General features: G+C 29.6%; 4 protein-coding genes across 4 annotated transcripts; 2 read left to right on the top strand and 2 right to left on the bottom strand.

The window, feature by feature from the left end:
• Window positions 1-703: 703 nt before the first annotated feature.
• On the bottom strand, window positions 704-3334 carry LOC108471563 (transcription factor bHLH92). The gene is made up of 3 exons (XM_053019536.1): window positions 2997-3334; window positions 2329-2592; window positions 704-940 (listed from the first exon to the last, which is right to left on the bottom strand). Exons 1-3 carry the CDS (start codon window positions 3306-3308, stop codon window positions 833-835), a joined length of 684 nt encoding a protein of 227 aa, XP_052875496.1. The 5' UTR covers window positions 3309-3334; the 3' UTR covers window positions 704-832.
• A 4563-nt stretch (window positions 3335-7897) lies between these two features.
• LOC108472478 (DNA-directed RNA polymerase V subunit 7) lies at window positions 7898-9934 on the top strand. Its single transcript, XM_017774018.2, has 2 exons — window positions 7898-8137; window positions 9172-9934. The coding sequence occupies exon 2, from the start codon at window positions 9174-9176 to the stop codon at window positions 9723-9725; it is 552 nt and encodes a 183-aa protein (XP_017629507.1). The 5' UTR covers window positions 7898-8137; window positions 9172-9173; the 3' UTR covers window positions 9726-9934.
• A 1432-nt stretch (window positions 9935-11366) lies between these two features.
• On the top strand, window positions 11367-12338 carry LOC108472445 (PRA1 family protein D-like). The gene has a single exon (XM_017773969.2). The coding sequence runs from the start codon at window positions 11514-11516 to the stop codon at window positions 12063-12065; it is 552 nt and encodes a 183-aa protein (XP_017629458.1). The 5' UTR covers window positions 11367-11513; the 3' UTR covers window positions 12066-12338.
• A 1607-nt stretch (window positions 12339-13945) lies between these two features.
• LOC108474253 (uncharacterized) lies at window positions 13946-17131 on the bottom strand. Its single transcript, XM_017776201.2, has 2 exons — window positions 16225-17131; window positions 13946-15777 (listed from the first exon to the last, which is right to left on the bottom strand). Exons 1-2 carry the CDS (start codon window positions 16879-16881, stop codon window positions 14119-14121), a joined length of 2316 nt encoding a protein of 771 aa, XP_017631690.2. The 5' UTR covers window positions 16882-17131; the 3' UTR covers window positions 13946-14118.
• Between the last annotated feature and the right edge of the window lie 1436 nt (window positions 17132-18567).

Here is an 18567-nt window from a genome sequence, read left to right as displayed (position 1 = left end):
TCTTATACATTCATAAACTATATTGAATTTTATAATATGAATCGACCGGTTGGAGCATTTTTATGTTGTGCTCCATAAATGAAATGATAAAATCAACAAAACATGGATTATTTCGGTTTATATGTTTTGTTTTCGGAAAGAAAAAACAACCTTAATCTGTCTTTTGTTTTAATTTGGTTACGTAAGTGCATTTGAATACAAATTCGATATTGGGTATAATATTTATTTAAAATAATATTTAAATTAAATTTTATGAACATTTAATATTAATTGTTTAAAGATTTTAGAGATGATATTTCACATATTAAAATAAATATTAACGAGTGACAATATTTTTATTGAATTTTCTAATATTAATGAATTTAAATATTATTTTAATGTTTATTTTTATTTTATAGCATTATATTTAAATGGATATGTTATTTCTCAATAGCATTTAATTTTTAAATCAAAATATTTTTAAAATCACATTTTATAACGGCCTCAAATTGAACACTTAATTGAACCGCATACTCAAACCCTATGTTTTCACAATAGGGTCAAACAATATTGTCTTAGAATTTTAAAACTAAATTCATGAAATAAAATAGAAAACTTAAATGGGTAAAAAGAACTTAAAATTAAGAGAATGTAAATGAAAAAAAACATACGAATAGTGAAATCTAGTTATCAAATTGAGGCAAAACATTTTCACAATAGGAGCAAGTTATTGAGTCAAAGTGACCCATATTTTCCCATTAATCCAATCTTAACATTCAAAATTGCGCAATTTTCCATGCACGAATTGGAGGACGTGTGATATTGCGATGGGAGTAAGGTTAGAAAATATGAGTTATTTGTGAATTAAGAAAGGTGTGGGTCCATTCCGAGGTCCCTGAAGTTTCCTCCCAGTTTCTTGTAAGGTTCTATCTAAGGCATTTTCTACTTTGGCAGCTTCGCCCTGTCAACGCACACATTGGACTAATCATCAGCATTACTGTTAAATACTAAGACTGCATCTTAATATTATTAATTTAATTCCATATATTTATATTATCTTTAACACAAGCTATATAATCGACCATATACATTTAAATATTTATTTATAGTATTATTATTAATGAAACAAAAATGAAAATTCTTAAAATTCAAGATAATTAGATTACTAAAAAATTTAAATTTAATAGTTAAATGATCATTTTGTAACATTTCATACTTGAGTGATTAGATAAAAATGTACTAATAATTAGATAATTAAAAGAAAAATGTGACAACTAATATAATTTATCCTAAAATTTATTATCAATTTTTAAAAAATCAATTCATATATATAAAAATATATATATATATATATATTTTTTTTTTTGCAATAATTTTCAAGCAATCCTTTTCTAATGTTAAATCATAGTTTTCATCTCTTTATTAAGCTTTTATTTTATATTTAAACTGATTTTAGACTTTTCTTACATCCCTACACTACAACACACCAAAAGGAAAAAAAGTAGTTATTAATTACGATGAGTTGAAAAACAATGTTTTAGAAGAATCAGTGTAATAGTTAATGGTTTTAACTACTTGAAAAGTAAAGAATCCAAAATCGAAATAATAATGTCACAATATTTCTATATTTACCATATTAATTTAATTGCTTTTATCTATTTAAAATTATCACAAGGCATAAGGAAATTTCAACTCTTTAATATTTCCATTCACCCTTCAAATTTTAGTCAAATTAGGACAAAATTAAAATTTTAATATTAGTGATGTGACAATCTATAGTACTTCTTTAAAAGTACATAAAAGTTAAATTAAAAAATATTACAAAAGCTTGAATTTTTTTTAAATCCACATCATGAATGAAGTTCACATGTATAGTCATTAGGGCGTAATTAAGGAGGCTGTCAGTGGCCCTGTTCCCTTAAAATATTTTTTTTTTCATTTAGGTTTTTTAAAATTTTAAAATTTTAAATTAATAACAGTAAAATTAAATTTTAGCCACCTAAAATGATAAAAATTTAATTTAATTCTTTAAAATTATAAATATATAAATTATTAAAATTGTAAAATTACATATTTATTATCGTAAAAATTACAATTTAATTTCAGCCCTTAAAATTTTTCTAGCTTCTCCCCTATTTGTCACGCAGCTTTCATATTTGTGCCGTTAAAATTTCAATAACTTTTTCTTTCTAAAAAATAATTAATTTAAAATTTACAAGTTAATGACCAAAGTAATTCCAAAAGAAAAAAAAATTAGAGCAAAAGGGGGATAGAAAAAATAAACATTAGAAGCTAAGTATGTTATTATACCAAAAGAAGAAAAAAAAAAGTGAAATGAGAGAAGCAAACCTGAGTTGGAAAAACCAAGACAGCCAGGAATTGTTGAGGAGTGAAGTTGGATTGAATGATTGTGGGATTGGAATCCAATTCCTTCAAGCATTTCAAAGTCTCCAACATTGAATCAATCCCAGATGTTGGATTCTCTACTTTCAATCCTATCTTATTATTATGATTTGATTTCAATTCGTAATTTCTTCTCTCTAAATCTTTCCTCAGCCATTCCAGTTCTCGAACTCTTCTCGTTGCCGTTTGAACTATCGAATTCTTATCATTCTGCCATTTAAGAAAAACAACACTTTTATAAGACAAGGAATACCCATTTACACTGACTCAATTCTGCATCAACTCCAAGTGTTGATTCCTGCAATACAAATAGCTTAATGAAAATGAACGAGGAATACCCAGTGGAACCAAAGTGATTTATTTAGGTTTTACCTTTTAAACCTAATTCATACAATGGCTAAATTGCTATTAATTGTATTTAGCTGCTCACTTTAGAAATTTGTAGGGACTAAATTGTTCCACTCTTTTTGTAGGAAACTTATTTGCTTAATGTCTAAATTGAGAGAAACAAAAATGCTTAGCTCATGACAGAAAATATACATTAGTAGGACTAAATATAAAAATATTGCATCCTACAAGTATCGTTTCTAAATTTATCCAAAAAAAAAACCAACCTTAGTGCCAAGAGGAAGCATGGAATGCAAAGCGGAGTAGCTTCTTTTCTGCTTCTCTCTTCTTATTCTCTCATTCATCATATGACGGAAACACCTCTCTTTCTCGCCGTCTTTAGTTTCCACCGTCGCCGGCCAACTCTTCTTCAAGAACCCAATCATCTTCTTATTCATGTTTTCTGAGTTTCCTCCATCGTTACGACCCGGTTCGACTTGCCTGGGCGTGTTAAAATACGGAACGAAGGCAGTTCGGGTCGGTTTAGTTTCGTACCAGAAGATTTCACCTTGTAGCAGTTGCTTTATCAACTCATCCATGGCGGATTTTATTATTATTATTATTATTATTCTTTGTGTTGAAGTATGGGTTTATATAGGTATTGATTTGATTCCTATTTCGTGGTTAAGACTGCTTTCTTTTAAGACATAATAAAAACGTGGTCAAAATTTATATGTTCAATTTCATTAGTTTAACGTCCGTTTGTTGTTGGAGAATTAGACAAAATTTTCTTCGGTCAAAGTGTTAACACAAAATTGTCAAAGGGTTTTGGTTAAAAATGACGGGACAAGGTCCTTGAACTTTTCAGTATTTTCAATTTTAGTCCTCTTACTATTAATTTACTATCTGAAATATGTATTTTCGGTCTTGAGGTTAACTTCATTTTGTTAATTCTGTCCACAGTCCACCGACAGCGCTAAGGGGCAGAAAAAGGTTTTGGGGAAAAAAAGAGAGGAAATTTTGTTTTTAGTTCCTTATAGAAAATGAAAAATTCAATACGACTTTCATTCTTTAAAGGAAATTATAATTCAATCCTGGCTTTTCAAAAATAGAGATTTAATATTTTTAGAAATTATAAAATTTTAAGTTCTCATTTTAGCCCCTCAAAAAACTTTTCTTGTTTTGCCCCGTATAACTTTACTTGGCTTATTTTTTTAGTCATGCGATGAGGTGGTATATACACATTGGATTTTTTTTTTTGCACAGATATAAAAAGGAAAAAAAGAGTATAATATTTGTCCAATTATATATATATAACATAAAAGTGTATATGTCACATCATTACACATTAAAAAAGTCACTTCAAATTATTTAATGAAATTAATAAAAATAGTTGGCCTTGAGATTGAAATGATCAAATTGTCATAAAATACTTAACTCTACAAAAAAATGTATAATGTAGGGACCTTTTGTAGAATTTTACTAAAAAGATGCGAGTGTGACTAACATTTGTCTCTTAGTAGTCCACAAGAATTGGCCATCAAAGATTATTATATAAATATGATATGATATAAAATAGATGATATGATCATATAAATATAAGTATACAAATAGTTTAAAATTTTTATTAACATTAATTATTAATTTATTGAAAATTATATAAATTTAGGGATAAGCTGACCAAGCTTTGACTTATGATCATCTTTGTTTGTTTGTAATTTTTTTTTATGGAATTTGGATTTTAGCTAATGCCGAGTGAAATATAAATATAATCAACAGTCAGAAAATTGTTTTAAGAGAAAAATAATAAAAAATTTTGCGGGCCAAATTATAAATTAATCATTATATTAATTTGTAAATTTTATAAAAATAAATAAAAATTAATTTAGGTAGTATTTAGAAAATCACTTAGTAATTGAATTTGGGTGTAATTGCTTGTAATTACACAATTAAGACATATTTAGATAATTATTATAATTGGTGGGTAGATTAGGTGTAATTGGAGCACCCTAATTATATTTTTAATTCTTAAAAGGGATGAGAATTAGAGTAATTACACCCAAATCTAATCTTTAAAAATTATTTTTATACGAGACATAAAATTTATATTGTAAATATGTACACGTATGAGTGTTTGGAATGCTTATGGGAAAAAATGCTAAATTCTAAAATAATATGTTATAAAAATAATTTGTGTTTTTTATAAAGTTATAACAAAAATATATTATTTAAATCCTAAAAAATTCTAAAATTATGGTAAAAAAATTATTTACATGTTATAAAAGTGTTATAATATATTTATTTTAAATAAATATGATCAAATATGGACATAACTTATTTATGTTCCCATACTATATATCATAAAAATAATATATTTATTCATAAAAAATGTTATAATTTTTTATCATAATTTATTTATAAAAATAATTTTCTAAAGTTATGAAAAATATTATATTATCCAAGTGTTTATGAATATTTTCGACAATTTATAAAATTATTTTTATAAATATTATATGTTATAAATTCATATTTATAAATGTTATATTATCTATAAAAGGATTTAACCTAGAGTCTTTTTTCAAATTAATTTTATATAAATTTTTATAATTAAAATTATAGTTAATTAGACTGTGAACTCAAATATTATAAGGTCAATGCTAATTATGCAACTAAAAGGTTTTTTTTGCACCGTATCGTAGGGTATGATACCATTTAATAGAATGATACCAATCACAAACACCATACATATCTCATAAATTTTTTAATTTGAGACCTTTAAGACTTCAAAATATGACTGAGAAGACACTCGTTGCTCTAAAAAAACATTTCTCATATTAACAACATAACTTTAGTATAGCATAAAAATCAATGTTGAATCTTCAATCACAATGAGAATTGAGATAATCCATATTTCGTAAGGTATATGAAAGAAGATCTTGATAATTTTAATGATGTGTGTTTAAATTTATACAATTATGAACTCAGTCAATAACCGACATATGATAATAATGAGCATATATTAAATATTAAAGAAGGAATAACACAATAAATATGCACTAGTAATCATACTATCAACTACTTTTTAAAATAATATATATGATGATTTTGATTTTAATTTTTGTTACTTGTTTAGAAATATTTTTATCATGCTAATAATTTTGATACTAATTAATATTTTTAAAATATAAATTATATAACTGTGTAATTACAACTTATAGTACCAAACATAACATGTAGAATTACAATATAATTACACTTTGTTAGCCAAATACGTCTAAAATTTTCAATTCTTTATAATTACTATCCTAATAATTACACTCTAATTTAATTATTTTCATTTATCCAAACCCTTAATTTTCTTTTAACTGTAACTCAGTAGTAGAGTCTTAATAATAAACTTATTATTATTTTCATAAATTTTATTTTATCACGCGCGAATAATTTTCTCTATAATATTTATTTGTTTAATCACAATGAATTATAAAATACAAAATATCATTCATTTTCAGCATTATACACATAAAGCTAAATTTAAAAAGAAAAATAGTTTGTAAAATATAATTTAATTTATAGTAGAAAGACGTCCGTGATACTCTTATTCATTGTTTTGCATATAAATCCAAGTTAATTCTTTAATTATACAATATAAACTCATTTAACTTGAGTAAGAATTGATCCTAAATATGAAATAATCAAAATTAATAACGACCCAAAAATCTCAAACTCAAAACAATTTCAACTTTTAATTAGTATAACCCGAAACTAAATCAAATGAAACAATCTCAAACTAGAGTTGGCAAATGAGTGGGTTTGGATTAGGCTTACTTTGAATTCGAATTTTCTCCGTCTCTAATCAACTCAAACTCGAGCTTTCTCGGGCTTGGATTTTCTCAGGCTCGGGCCCTTTCTGACTTGTATTTTTACAGATTCAAATAATTTTAAATTTTATAAGTTATAAATATTTTAATTTTGAATGTAATAATTTATTTTATATAAAATAATCAAAGTACTTATTATATGTAAAATTTATTATTATATAATATTATATGAATTAGCGAAAATATCTTTCATTGTTTATTATTATTATATTATATTGACAAATGAATAAATTTTATCTTTCTTTTAAATTTATAAACCTAATACTTATATTCGAAAATATTTATTCCAAAACCCAAACATAGTATATTAAACTCAAACTCAAATAATGTATTCATTATTATCCAAACTTAAAATAAACTAATTATAACCTAAATGTCAAGTCGTGAATAAAAAGAAATTAAACCCAATAGTGACTACAATTTGTAAATTCAAATTTTAATTTTAAAAATAATATTTTATTAAGATATTAAAATTTTAATAATATTTCATATATTGTTAATTATAATTATAAACATGTATTTTAATATACTAAATTACACATAATTATTGATACTATATATTTTATTATAATATAATAATAGTTATATATAATAGTAAGACATTATTTATTACATATTATTGTTTATTATTGTACTAGTTGAAATATGATCTAAATCTCTATTCTTTTCATACATTTGAAAGTTAACCTTTCTACTATATTATATAATATTATATATCATATCATATAATATATTAATAGTTTATATATATATAAATAATTAAACATTGTAATATCATATAATATTATATATTTTATTATAATCTATATTACAATAATAATTATATATGTATTAATATTATATTATGTATTAGTAATAATTATATAGTAATTATTATATTATCATTAAAGTTTAGTTTTAAATATTATTATACATATATATGTATAGTATTAAAAATACTTTACATTAAATTAATGTTTTTCAAAAAATATTTAACTTTATATTTTAACATAAAATTATTATTAATTGCTTTTCCTATTAATAAAATTTTAATATAAATATGTAATACTTATAAATACATTTAAAAAATAAAAATTATTATTTATTTATATTTTAAATAATATCATAAAATTATATTAATTATTAATATCTATTATGGTTATTTAGTTATAAAGTTGAGTTTTAAATTAAATTTATCTCTGAGTTTGGATTTATTATGAATTTGAACCTTTTAAAACTCAAATAATTATGAGTATGGACTAACTATTGGGCTCAGACATATTTTATTAGCTCTATTTAAAAAATTTTAAATATAAATAAATTCAATTTAAAATGATTCAAAAACTTAAAATCGAATGTATCTGTACAGTTTATTGCGGTCGGGTTTCAAAAAATCAACTAACCAAAACAAGTCGCCCAAAATAGTGCGCATTTTATCAAACCATAATTCAAAATATCTACGCTGCGCCCACCGTTTCGTTTTCTGATTTCGCAGAGAAAATAGTTGTTTGGCTAGGAGGAAAATAAGAAAAAAAGAGAAAGCAAGCCTATTCACGATTTCAGCTAAGAAGGTTCTTTCCCTTTAATCCTATTTTAATATATTTCTTTTCCTGAAAAAATACCGTATTTTGTTTTTGCATCGTCAATTGTCTTGTGGTTTATTATTTCGATAAATTTTGGGTGTTTTGTGTAACACTTGAAAGCAATTGTAATTGAACTAAGTGTTTGGGGTTTTGGGTGTTTGATTGCTTTATTTGGTGCAATTGAGATAAATGTTCTTTTTTTTTTTTTTTGTAATTTGTTGTCCGGTTTAGCATGATGAGAATTCCTGTTTGAAATGTTTGATCTGAATCTATCTAATTTGCAGTGGCTTTTGTCAAATTGATTTGACTGCAACGTGAAAGTTAGATTTAAATGTTGTAAGGCAAATTTTAATGTATTTTGCAGAAACAAGAGGTTGTAAATTGCTTAGTTTGATTGATGGAAGTATCTAATTCACTGTCTGAAAACAAAACTTGCACCAAATTTAACCTCTTGCGAACAAGAGGTTGAACTGTTTATACTTTTGTAGGCTTTTTCTCTTCCAATCGGATGGCCCTAGGATCTCTAGTACTTTCAACTTCATGACTGTACTCTGGCCGGCTCCCTATTCATTGCTATGCACCGTTCCTTGGTAATTGCTAGTTTGATCCAGGAAACCTCGGAAAATGAATTTGCTAATGCAAGTTACGATTCAATCAAGAGGAAGAAACTTGTAATATCGTAGTAGCTCATGGTTAATTTGGTTGATTGATCTTTCAATATGCTAATTTCAACAGTTATCGTTCTTTACATTTCTTCTTATCTGAAGAGGCAAATTCTATCTGCCGAGGTTCGAAGAGGAATCTGGCAATTGTAATGGGTGAATATAGATTTCCTTGTTCTTTTTCTTTTTAGTCGATATCATCGACTGATTAGTTTTAGTTCGAACAGATCGTTGCTATTTCTTGATGTTTTTGGTTTGTCATTGGATTTATTTATGTTTTTATTATTGATTTTTACGAGTGCTTAATCTGTTGTGACACCTTTATATTGATTCTGCTTTTCTTTGTCTTTCTGATACAAGACATGTTTTTTGAAGTGGAATTGCAAAGGGATGTGAAGATACATGCTACCAACTTGGATAAACCAGTTTCTCGGAGGTTCATACTGGCATGCCTACTCGACAACCTATTTAAGGAGAAAGCCAGCGAGGATCATGGTTACTTTCTAGCCGTAACTAGGTTGAAAAGCATAGGTAAAGGCAATGTAATGGATGAGTCGGGGAATACGGTTTTCACTGTAGTGTTTACTTGCCGGACGTTCAAACCCTTCCCGGGAGAAGAATTGCAAGGAGTCGTACGCTACATATCTCAACACGGCGTGCTCTTGAAATGCGGACCCATCAGGAATGCTTTTCTCTCGGCTTGGAAAATGTCAAAGTACCAATACATTCCCGGCAAGAAACCAGCCTTCTTAAATAACGAGCTTTCGAAGATTGAGAAAGGCGTCGTGGTTTGTTTCTTGGTGCTTGCTGTAAGATGGATAAATGCAAGTAGGGACTTTGAGATGCTTGCCAGTGTAGATGCTGATTCGCTTGGACCGGTTTCGTTGCCGGGTTCCGATGAATCGGAGCTGTGAATGAATCCTCGTATAGCAAAATTCGTGTTTATATTCGTTGTTCATGTTTTTCTCCCCATTGATGAAGACATGATTTTGGGTAGTAGAAGCAGGTATTTGTATATATTTGTATACAAGCACAAAGTTATATTTTTCAAAATGCTTTCAAAATAGCAAAGATTATGAAAAATGAATGTGGAATAATAGTTGTATTTGGTTTTTAAATATAATTTGTCTCATATATCTGTTTTTAAAGATAATTTTTTATCTGATAATTTCGAATAGAAAACCTCACTAATTGATTTAATGATTTATTTTGTTAAATTTTATTTTGATTAAACTACTAAAATAGTGATTATTGTTTATCTTAGGTTACATTTTAGTCACTTATATTTGAAATGTTATGTTTTAGTCACTTACATTAACGTGTTGTAACATTTTAGTCATTGAGCCGTTAATGGTGTAGCAATAAGTTGACGTGGCACTTTAAATCATCATTTTAAATAAAAATTTTAGGTTAAATTATACAATTGATCTCTATTTTTTTTTGTTTTGAGCAATTAAATTTTTATTTATTTTCATTTAATTTTTTTCTTTGTCTTTTGCTTCTCCATCTCTTTTAATATAGTTTTTATTTATTTATTTATGTTTTTCATTTGTTAAAATTTTTGTTTATTGAAAAAGAAAAAGCAAAAGTTAAAATTAAAATAAAATTTGCTTCGCATATTCTCTACCAACCATTACAAACCCTCATTATCCATCATTACTTTAATGAATCAATTTGGATCTCTCAAGGACTTAGTCCACAAGCTTGCCTCACTTGAAGACCTCGCCAATCGTGACTTATGGCGGTTCACCCTCGACAAAGTTTCTTGAGCCTATTCTCTTGACCGCTCGAAACTACGTTGTTTCATAGATTCTTCAAACAAGTTCTACATTCTCAATAACTAAAACGACCACCACATGAAACTTACTATCAACTTTACTCAAACCAGTTTGATTTCATTCTCTCTTTCTCTCTTCAGTTTATCTATGCTTGGCTTCCAATCAAACTTGCTTGGAAATATCCAAAAAGGTTTAGATCAATTTTATATTTAATTAATTTGTTCGTCAAAAAATAAAAGAAAAGAAGAAGAATAATCTACACGATTATGTAAAAGTTTGGAAGCAGAAAAAAATTGTTTTGAATGTAAATAAATTAATTTATGTTTTGATTTGGTTAAAAATATTATTTTTATATCGATTAGTTAGATCTAATTTTAGTTTCAGATTTAGGTTATATTCAAATATCAATTTGATTAAGAACAATTTTGAGTGAAATTAAATTTAGAAATTATGTGAATGAAACAAAGACTTAGATTTATTTGGTGGGTAAAGATTATATTTCTTTAGCAAAAATATGAGAAGAGAGTAAAATAAAAGGGAAGAAAAAAGAAAAAATAAATAAAAAAGAAAAAATAAAAGTATGTGAACTATAAAATTAATTAAATTGATTTTATCTAATTTTTAATATTTTTATAATTTAATTAATTAAATTCAACAACTAGTTGAACTGGATAATAGTAGTGGGACCTAATTGAAAATATTATTATTTTAATGAATTATTGATTTTGTTAAGTTATTTTATTTTAATTTTACTAAAGCCAATATAAATTTCAAGTTATTAAAAAAGTCACTAAAAAATGGTTTAAAAGATAGCTTTGATATTTAAGATGCTAAATTTGACCTTAAAATCTCAGAAAGCAAAGAAACCATTACTACAAGCAACCTCTCTTCGATTTTCTTTGTTTACTTGTTTTTGCCCAAGAAATGTCGTCGTTAATCTCCGGCGTTAAGGGAACCGCCCAATCCCTCACCGCACTCCGCCGTCCGTGGCGGGATTTCTTCGACATCTCGGCCGTCGACCTTCCGTCTTCCACCTCCGACGCTACCACTCGAATTGCCCAAAATTTAACCCATTTCCGCCTTAATTACACCTTAATCCTCCTCTTAATCCTCTTGTTATCCCTAATCTACCACCCTCTTTCTCTCCTTACTTTCCTCGTTATCCTCCTCGCTTGGTTCTTCCTCTACTTCGCCCGCGATCGCGAGGAGCCTGTCGTGATCTTCTGTTTCTTTATCGACGACCGCATAGTTATCGCCGCGCTCTTCGGGTTGACCGTGGCAGGACTGGTTCTGACCGGCGTTTGGGTCAATGTCCTGGTGGCGCTGGCCGTCGGGGTTGGTTTCGTGATCTTGCATGCGGCGTTGAGGAGTACAGACGACTTAGTAATGGACGATTTGGAGTCTCCGTACGGACACGTGCTTGCTGGTGGAGATGACGAGCTTGATAGCCCTAGAGGAGATTACTCTGGTATTTGATTCTTGGGTTTCGTTTTTTTCCCCTTCCTTTAGTTGAACATAGTACATTTGTGGAATTGTTATGCTCTGATTACTCTGGTGGGGCTGACGAGCTTGATAGTCTCATTATTGACAATGAAAAAATATCCGAAATTACCGGGTTCCCCCCCCCCCCCCCTACGAACTCTTGCATATTTTCAATATTCTTGAACTGTTATGCTCTGAAATTAGTTTCAAATGGAAGTGGTTGCTGTTATTTTGGTTGAATTTGGAAAGAAGCAAAATTTAACGTAATGATAGTGTTAGGGTTCTTTATTTTACAGTGATTAGTTGCGATAGCATTCATTACATTTGCAACCTGAATCAATAACCCTATTAGTAATAGTACTATTAAGCTTGCTGGAAGTTGAGAATTGGGTACAAACCACAGAATGAGGATATTATGACTTTTGTAATGCTGTGAAAGATGAACCTGTAAAGCATCTGTTTTGTTATTCTGAAATGTTGATTTCACCATTTTATGAAGATGGTATCTGGTATTAGTATACTATACTGGTTCTGTGTGCCTCTTGGCTGCCTATGTTCATTGTATGATTCCAAGCTTTTAAGTTGTTCCTATGAAGCTTAAGAGATTGTCCTTGATATTGTCTAGTTTTTTAGTCATGCACTAAACATTTCACTCATATTACTTCTCATTAATGCTGTAAAGTACTATGGAGTCTACTAGGAGTCGGATTGTATTTTGCTCTTCTATTAAAAAAAGGGGCAAAGTCTCTATATATTATATTAAAGAGCAAATTGGTCTTTTCTGTTGAAAATTTCATCCATTTGTACTGTTAAAAACTGTCACAGTTGAAATAGATGAAACTTTTAACAAAAGGACCGGTTGGACCGGTTTACTTTTTGATATAATGTACAAGACTAATTTGCCCATTATTTGAGTAAAGAAGGTAAAATACAATCTGACTCCTAATACAAGAGCCTTCATGATATTTTTACCCATAACTGTTTATGGCATTTTCTACGCTCTATTGTAGCGTGGATTGCCTAAAGGGGTACCTTGAGTGATTGTCTGAAATGCTTGTATTTTTTCCTCTGCTACTCGAACATAGGTGTGATATGTTCGAGTTAGAAATTAGTATGAGTTTGATATGTTTCAAGATTTTCATGTATTTAGCGGAGGATCATATTCCGGACATATGTTAGACATGATATTTAAAGAAAAATGAAATTCTATGTGATGATAGAGTTGTCTGCAAAGAGATATCCATTCGTATGCTTAATTTTAAGTTCCCTCGTCAATCAAATACGTTTTTTGGTTAGTTTTTGTACTCTACGAGAATTGTGAATTTAATCTTGTAGTTTAATATGGCCATGTTTAGTTTTTGTATTTTTCAGATTTTTAAAATTTTAGTCTTCACTAATCAATAACAGTTAAATTCATTAAATTAAGTTTTATTATTTTTAAAATCTGATGTGTCAAATATATTGTTATGTATGTAATGCCATATTAACTTGTTATTTTTAAATATTACTCACTAAAAATTTAATTAACAGATTAATGAAATTTGAATTTTGAAAAATACTGAGACTTAGAATGATCAAATTGGATAATATAGCTTGAATTTACAACTGTATGCATAATATAAAACTAGCAATTGAAATTAATCAAATAAATTTAATTGTTATTGTTTGGGTTATAACTAAAATTTCAAATTTTAAAAAGTAAAAATTACAATTGACTAGTTCAAAAATATAAACTAAAATTGATTAAACTAAAAATATAAAGACTAAATTTACAATTTTTACAAAATACATAGACTAATAATAGAATTTACCCTATGTTTTTCATTGACTTTTTTTTTTGTCACAAAATAACATTTTCATTAAGGAGTAAAATGTTAGTCTTGAGCATCCACAACATCTTTGCTCAAAATATACAAAAAAATATACAATGAAAAATCACTTTGTTCCTCGTTGATTCAAAAGTTCGACCACTAGTTTACTAAAGAGATGCTTTAATCAAAATACATATGTAGCTCCAAAGAGATGGTGTATACAAAATCCCAGTAAATTAGCCCTGCACTGCAAGGGCTTGCAAATGATCTATGAAAACTTGTAAGCTCAAATCATCTGTAAATATAATGTCTGAACCATCCGTGTACGTTGAATCTTGAGTAACCGATGGATTTAACTTGGCAAGAAGAAACCTTGCTTGACTGCTATGCTGGTCGCATTTAATAAGCTTCGGTGGTGGAACTCGTCCCGCCACCAACTGACCTGCATCCAGCTCCGGTGCTTCAAACAACTTTCTTAGATTCCCATGATTTGGGTCTTTATCGTAACCGAGCTTTCTCCATTGAGCAATCTTGGATCCATAATGAATAACCACGCAAAAGTACGAGTCAAAGAGTAAAATAACATCCGGGGATATAGAACGAATGTCTAAGAGAACCGGAACCGGAGGTCCATCGAAAGAATATTGTAGGAGTGTGGGTTGGATCATGACAATAGAATCTGTAACTCCTTCACGATTCAGCATCAGTCGAAAGAAAGCAGTCTCGTCGGGAGTGCTGTTAAAGACATCGAGAAATTGGGACCTTCTTAAATAGAATATGAATTGAGGGTAAAGTGAGAAGTTCGATGAAAGACGAAAAGACGAAGGATCTTCCTGTATATAGTCTCCAAACTTGGAAGCAAAACGAATAAGGTTATCGTCCAACCATCTGATAACATCTCTAGCTTGACATGTTTCTGCTCGATGGATAGCAAGTCGGGCCATAACTGAAGTTGCTGCTTCCTGATCAAACCCGGCACGAATATCTGGTGACTGCTTTGCAACCCATCTTCTTGCAGCGGTTGTCACCCGTCTTCGAATTCCCATGTTCCCATCTCTATAGCGTGTTATGAACTGTACCAAGAACGCAGCGCCGGGTTGAGGTTTATGCTCATAGTTTACTTGGAAGAAGAAAGCAATACATGTTTTACTAGTAAGTGTACCCAGCTTCCATATATATGTACCACCATCCCCGATCTCATTCTCGCTCACCAAATTATTTGTTTTCCGAAGAGAGATGCAAGGTCCGAGGGCTCCACAGATTTTTACATCTTTAGTAGTCACTATCTCGATGGTTGCATCGAAATACATCTTCAAGTTCCCTGCTTCATCGCGACTAAATATATGACGCATGCATTTTCGGAATTGATCGGATTCAAAAGACTCCCCTAAAATCATAAACCCACCTGAACTCTCAACAGGAACTTTTAGCTCCGCTGCTCCACATTGATCCAGAGAACAAGCGAACAAATCAAGAACAATGGATGAATCACATAGTCTCTGCGATAATCTCTTATAAAAGTTGCTAGATTTCCAATAATACGGTGCCTGACCATTTATGAGATCCTTATGATTCCTAATAGCAATAGCACGATCTGAGTCAACAACAATTCCAGGGCCCCGAGTAGCAGGTCCGGAAGTGAAGACCATGATCCTGGCCCCTGTGTTAACCAAACATCCTTCCAAAAGTCCGAGTGCAGTAGATATTGCCACTCCAGTTGATCTCTGAGGCCGATGACCTGGTGTCACCTGCGCAAAGGAATGGATCTCCTCGATCGCAGATGTTATACTGAACTCACATTCAGATATAGGCAGTAGAAAACTCTGCTTTTGGATAACCAGACTCTTCCCAAGTTGCTGTAGCTTCTTACCACCGATTCCAAGAAACTTTTGTATCTGAAATGCATCCAAATCACACTACAACTTAAAGATGTACCAAAACAGAAAAAAACAGAAAAAAGGCTGATTGCCAGGGTAACAAGCTCGAGAAGTTTAGGTTATCTTTCACACATACACTCAGCTCCTCCTCTCTTAAACATAATCTAACTACTTAAACAGTCACCACTCTCATCTTTTAATGGAAAAGAAATTCTTTTCCGTACTTTCTAAGCAACCAAACAGTCCTCACCATTGCTAACAAAATACATTCACTACCAACATACCAATACACTCAAACTTTCAATTTAGCATCCAAATTACAGTAAAATAATTGCAGAAGCTAACAATATATATAATTATTGATCACATTGCATGATTGATTACCATAACAAACGATTTGAGACTAGCATAAAAAAATTGGGTCTTTGAGCTTTTTGTTTTGTTTTGTTTTTTATTTTTAACTACCTGCTGGGAAGAAAGCTCGCGATCACCATGAAACACGACGACCCTCGAACACTCAGAAAACCCAAGGTCATACACATTCACCATCGCATCAAATGTAACCAAAGCAACCAACGCGCTCTCCGGCAACTGTTCCACCACGCGCAGCAACTCACTCTTAACCCCTCTCAACTCCTCTTCTTCCATACACATATCGATCACGAACACAAACGCCGGCCCTCTGCCCCATGCTTCTCCGCCCATCGATGACGCCATCGACGACAACGAAGACGACGAAAGCGATGTCCCCATAGGTGTGGTAACGGGATTAACGGTCCTCGCGTATTCAACGGAGCTGTAATTGGGGAAGAGTTCGGCGGGGAGGTTGGATTCTTCGAGGGAAGAAGAGTAAGTTCGAGGGAAAGAGTTTTTGGAGAAGCAGAAAGAACAATACCAGACACGGCAGGTGTAATCGACGCGCGCGTACGGGTTCAAAACGGCGCCGCACTTGGAACAAATGAGAGGGTCGTAAGGGAGGATTGGGAGCTCCGAGAACTCCGTCAACGGCGTGCACATGACGGCGAGTGGGATCGTTAATGAGGAGGCGTCAGGTTTTGTTGTGGGCCATGAATGCCACGGCCACCGTAGGCCCTCGATTGCTTCTAGTTCGTTGAAATCCATTAGAAGGATTTAATTTTTACTTTTGATTTTGTAGCTTGGGTGAGAGAGATGGGGTTTGTTTGGATAAAGAGAAAGTCAGGAAAAGTGGGGGAAAGCTATCGGGAAATTGATCGGAAGTTAATGTTGGCGGCCGGCCGATGATGTATTTTTCATCATTCATTTTTTGGGGGTTTTGGCTTTGGACTTAAGCAAGCTCTTTACTCAGACCCCCACTTTTTTTATTATTCATTTTCTTCTTTATTACTATTTCTCCTCCTTTAAACTTTCAATTTCTATTTTCAAAATAAAATTCTAATTTTATGAAAATAATTATTTTATTTATTTATAGAAAGCTAATTACTTTTCGGACCAATGTATTATTTACGTCCGATTTTAGAAAATTGCAATATATTTTATTACTGCTTCTTAAAGGTAAAAATATTTTACTACTGTAATCAAATAAGTATTGAGAGAATTTTTACTTTATTTAAAATCTTAGGCAGCTTAGTTTCGAAATAATTAAAATCAAATATGATTATCAAATATTGAGAATTTAAAAAACATATCTATATTTAGTTTGGAGTAGAGTCTTAAAGAATTTTTCAAGCAAGATTCTAGCCAAGTAACCCTTATATATTACTCTTTAAAAAATAAAATATTTTACAAAAATTCAAATCAATATTTATATTTTTTGTAATTAAGTTTAATGAAATATATTTTTAAAATTATTTAATTTAAAATTGGATCAATTCTAAAAAGAAATTATCTAAGCTTGAAACGAATTGAACAAACCACTCGACATGTGAATAAGTCTAATTAAAATATGTTAAGTTATTCCCATTTGGGTTCTAACTCTTTTTTAGTTGAAATTGGAATATCTACCGTCAGTATTAATTATTAATTCCCTCACCGTGAATGTGAAGATCAAATTAGGGTTCTAACTTTGAGTTTAGATTGTTGGGCCATTTGGTTTAAGGAAACATCTCTTTGCTCTAGGTTTTAATTTTTAGGTTTAGTAATTAGATTGTTTTTAGGTTTAGTAATCGGGTATCAATTCAGTTAGAAAGATTATAAAAATATTTTTTTACAATTAAAATAAGGTATATTATTTGAGGGCATTTTAATTTTTTATTTTAAAATATCAATAAAAATTTACTTGTAATTTTATTTGAACCTATGCTCTTTATATTGACAAAATATTAATCTTAGCATTAAACTAAAACTATATTTCAATATAATATTTATGTTTTAATTGTATTATACATATTTTATTACCTCCATCAATTGTATATCTATACTATTATTCAAGCTCTGATCGAGTTAGTGTCATGAATCAATCAGGTACTAACTCGGTTAAAAAATTATAAAAATGTTCTTCCATAATTAAAATAAGTTATTATATATTTCATTATTTATTGCATGTTATTTTTAAACACCACTTTATGTTCTAAGTACGTAATTTCCATACGTAGATGCGTGTAATAGAATTTCTAATGCATTTATGATAACTAGGTTTTATTTTACCCATTAAATTTGGATTTTGTTTAGAATTAAGGAACCATTCAATAAACTTGGTTTTATTATTAAAGAGATTTTGTGTTTCATTTCTTTCGAGATCAGTTTATTGAATGTTTAAAAAAGAATAAATTCAGGTAACAAAATTCGTTTTAAAAGTATATGAGAAAACAAATTGTGCATAATATATGT

Source organism: Gossypium arboreum, chromosome 9 (assembly GCF_025698485.1).
Source record: "Gossypium arboreum isolate Shixiya-1 chromosome 9, ASM2569848v2, whole genome shotgun sequence".
Lineage (NCBI taxonomy): Eukaryota > Viridiplantae > Streptophyta > Magnoliopsida > Malvales > Malvaceae > Gossypium > Gossypium arboreum.
Note: the sequence above shows the minus strand (reverse complement) of the source record. Positions and strands in the feature narration are given on the sequence as shown.

Bases quoted from the DNA above. Each gene is read 5' to 3' on its own strand.
- LOC108471563 (XM_053019536.1), bottom strand. From the start codon at position 3,308: ATGGATGAGTTGATAAAGCAACTGCTACAAGGTGAAATCTTCTGGTAC. The intron at 2,593-2,996 runs GTTGGTTTTTTT...CTTAAATGGCAG, and splicing joins TGCTTCCTCTTGGCACTAAG to AATGATAAGAATTCGATAGT. The intron at 941-2,328 runs GTTTGCTTCTCT...GTGCGTTGACAG, and splicing joins TCTTGGTTTTTCCAACTCAG to GGCGAAGCTGCCAAAGTAGA.
- LOC108472445 (XM_017773969.2), top strand. From the start codon at position 11,514: ATGTCGTCGTTAATCTCCGGCGTTAAGGGAACCGCCCAATCCCTCACC.
- LOC108472478 (XM_017774018.2), top strand. From the start codon at position 9,174: ATGTTTTTTGAAGTGGAATTGCAAAGGGATGTGAAGATACATGCTACC.
- LOC108474253 (XM_017776201.2), bottom strand. From the start codon at position 16,881: ATGGATTTCAACGAACTAGAAGCAATCGAGGGCCTACGGTGGCCGTGG. The intron at 15,778-16,224 runs GTAGTTAAAAAT...GATGCATTTCAG, and splicing joins GCGAGCTTTCTTCCCAGCAG to ATACAAAAGTTTCTTGGAAT.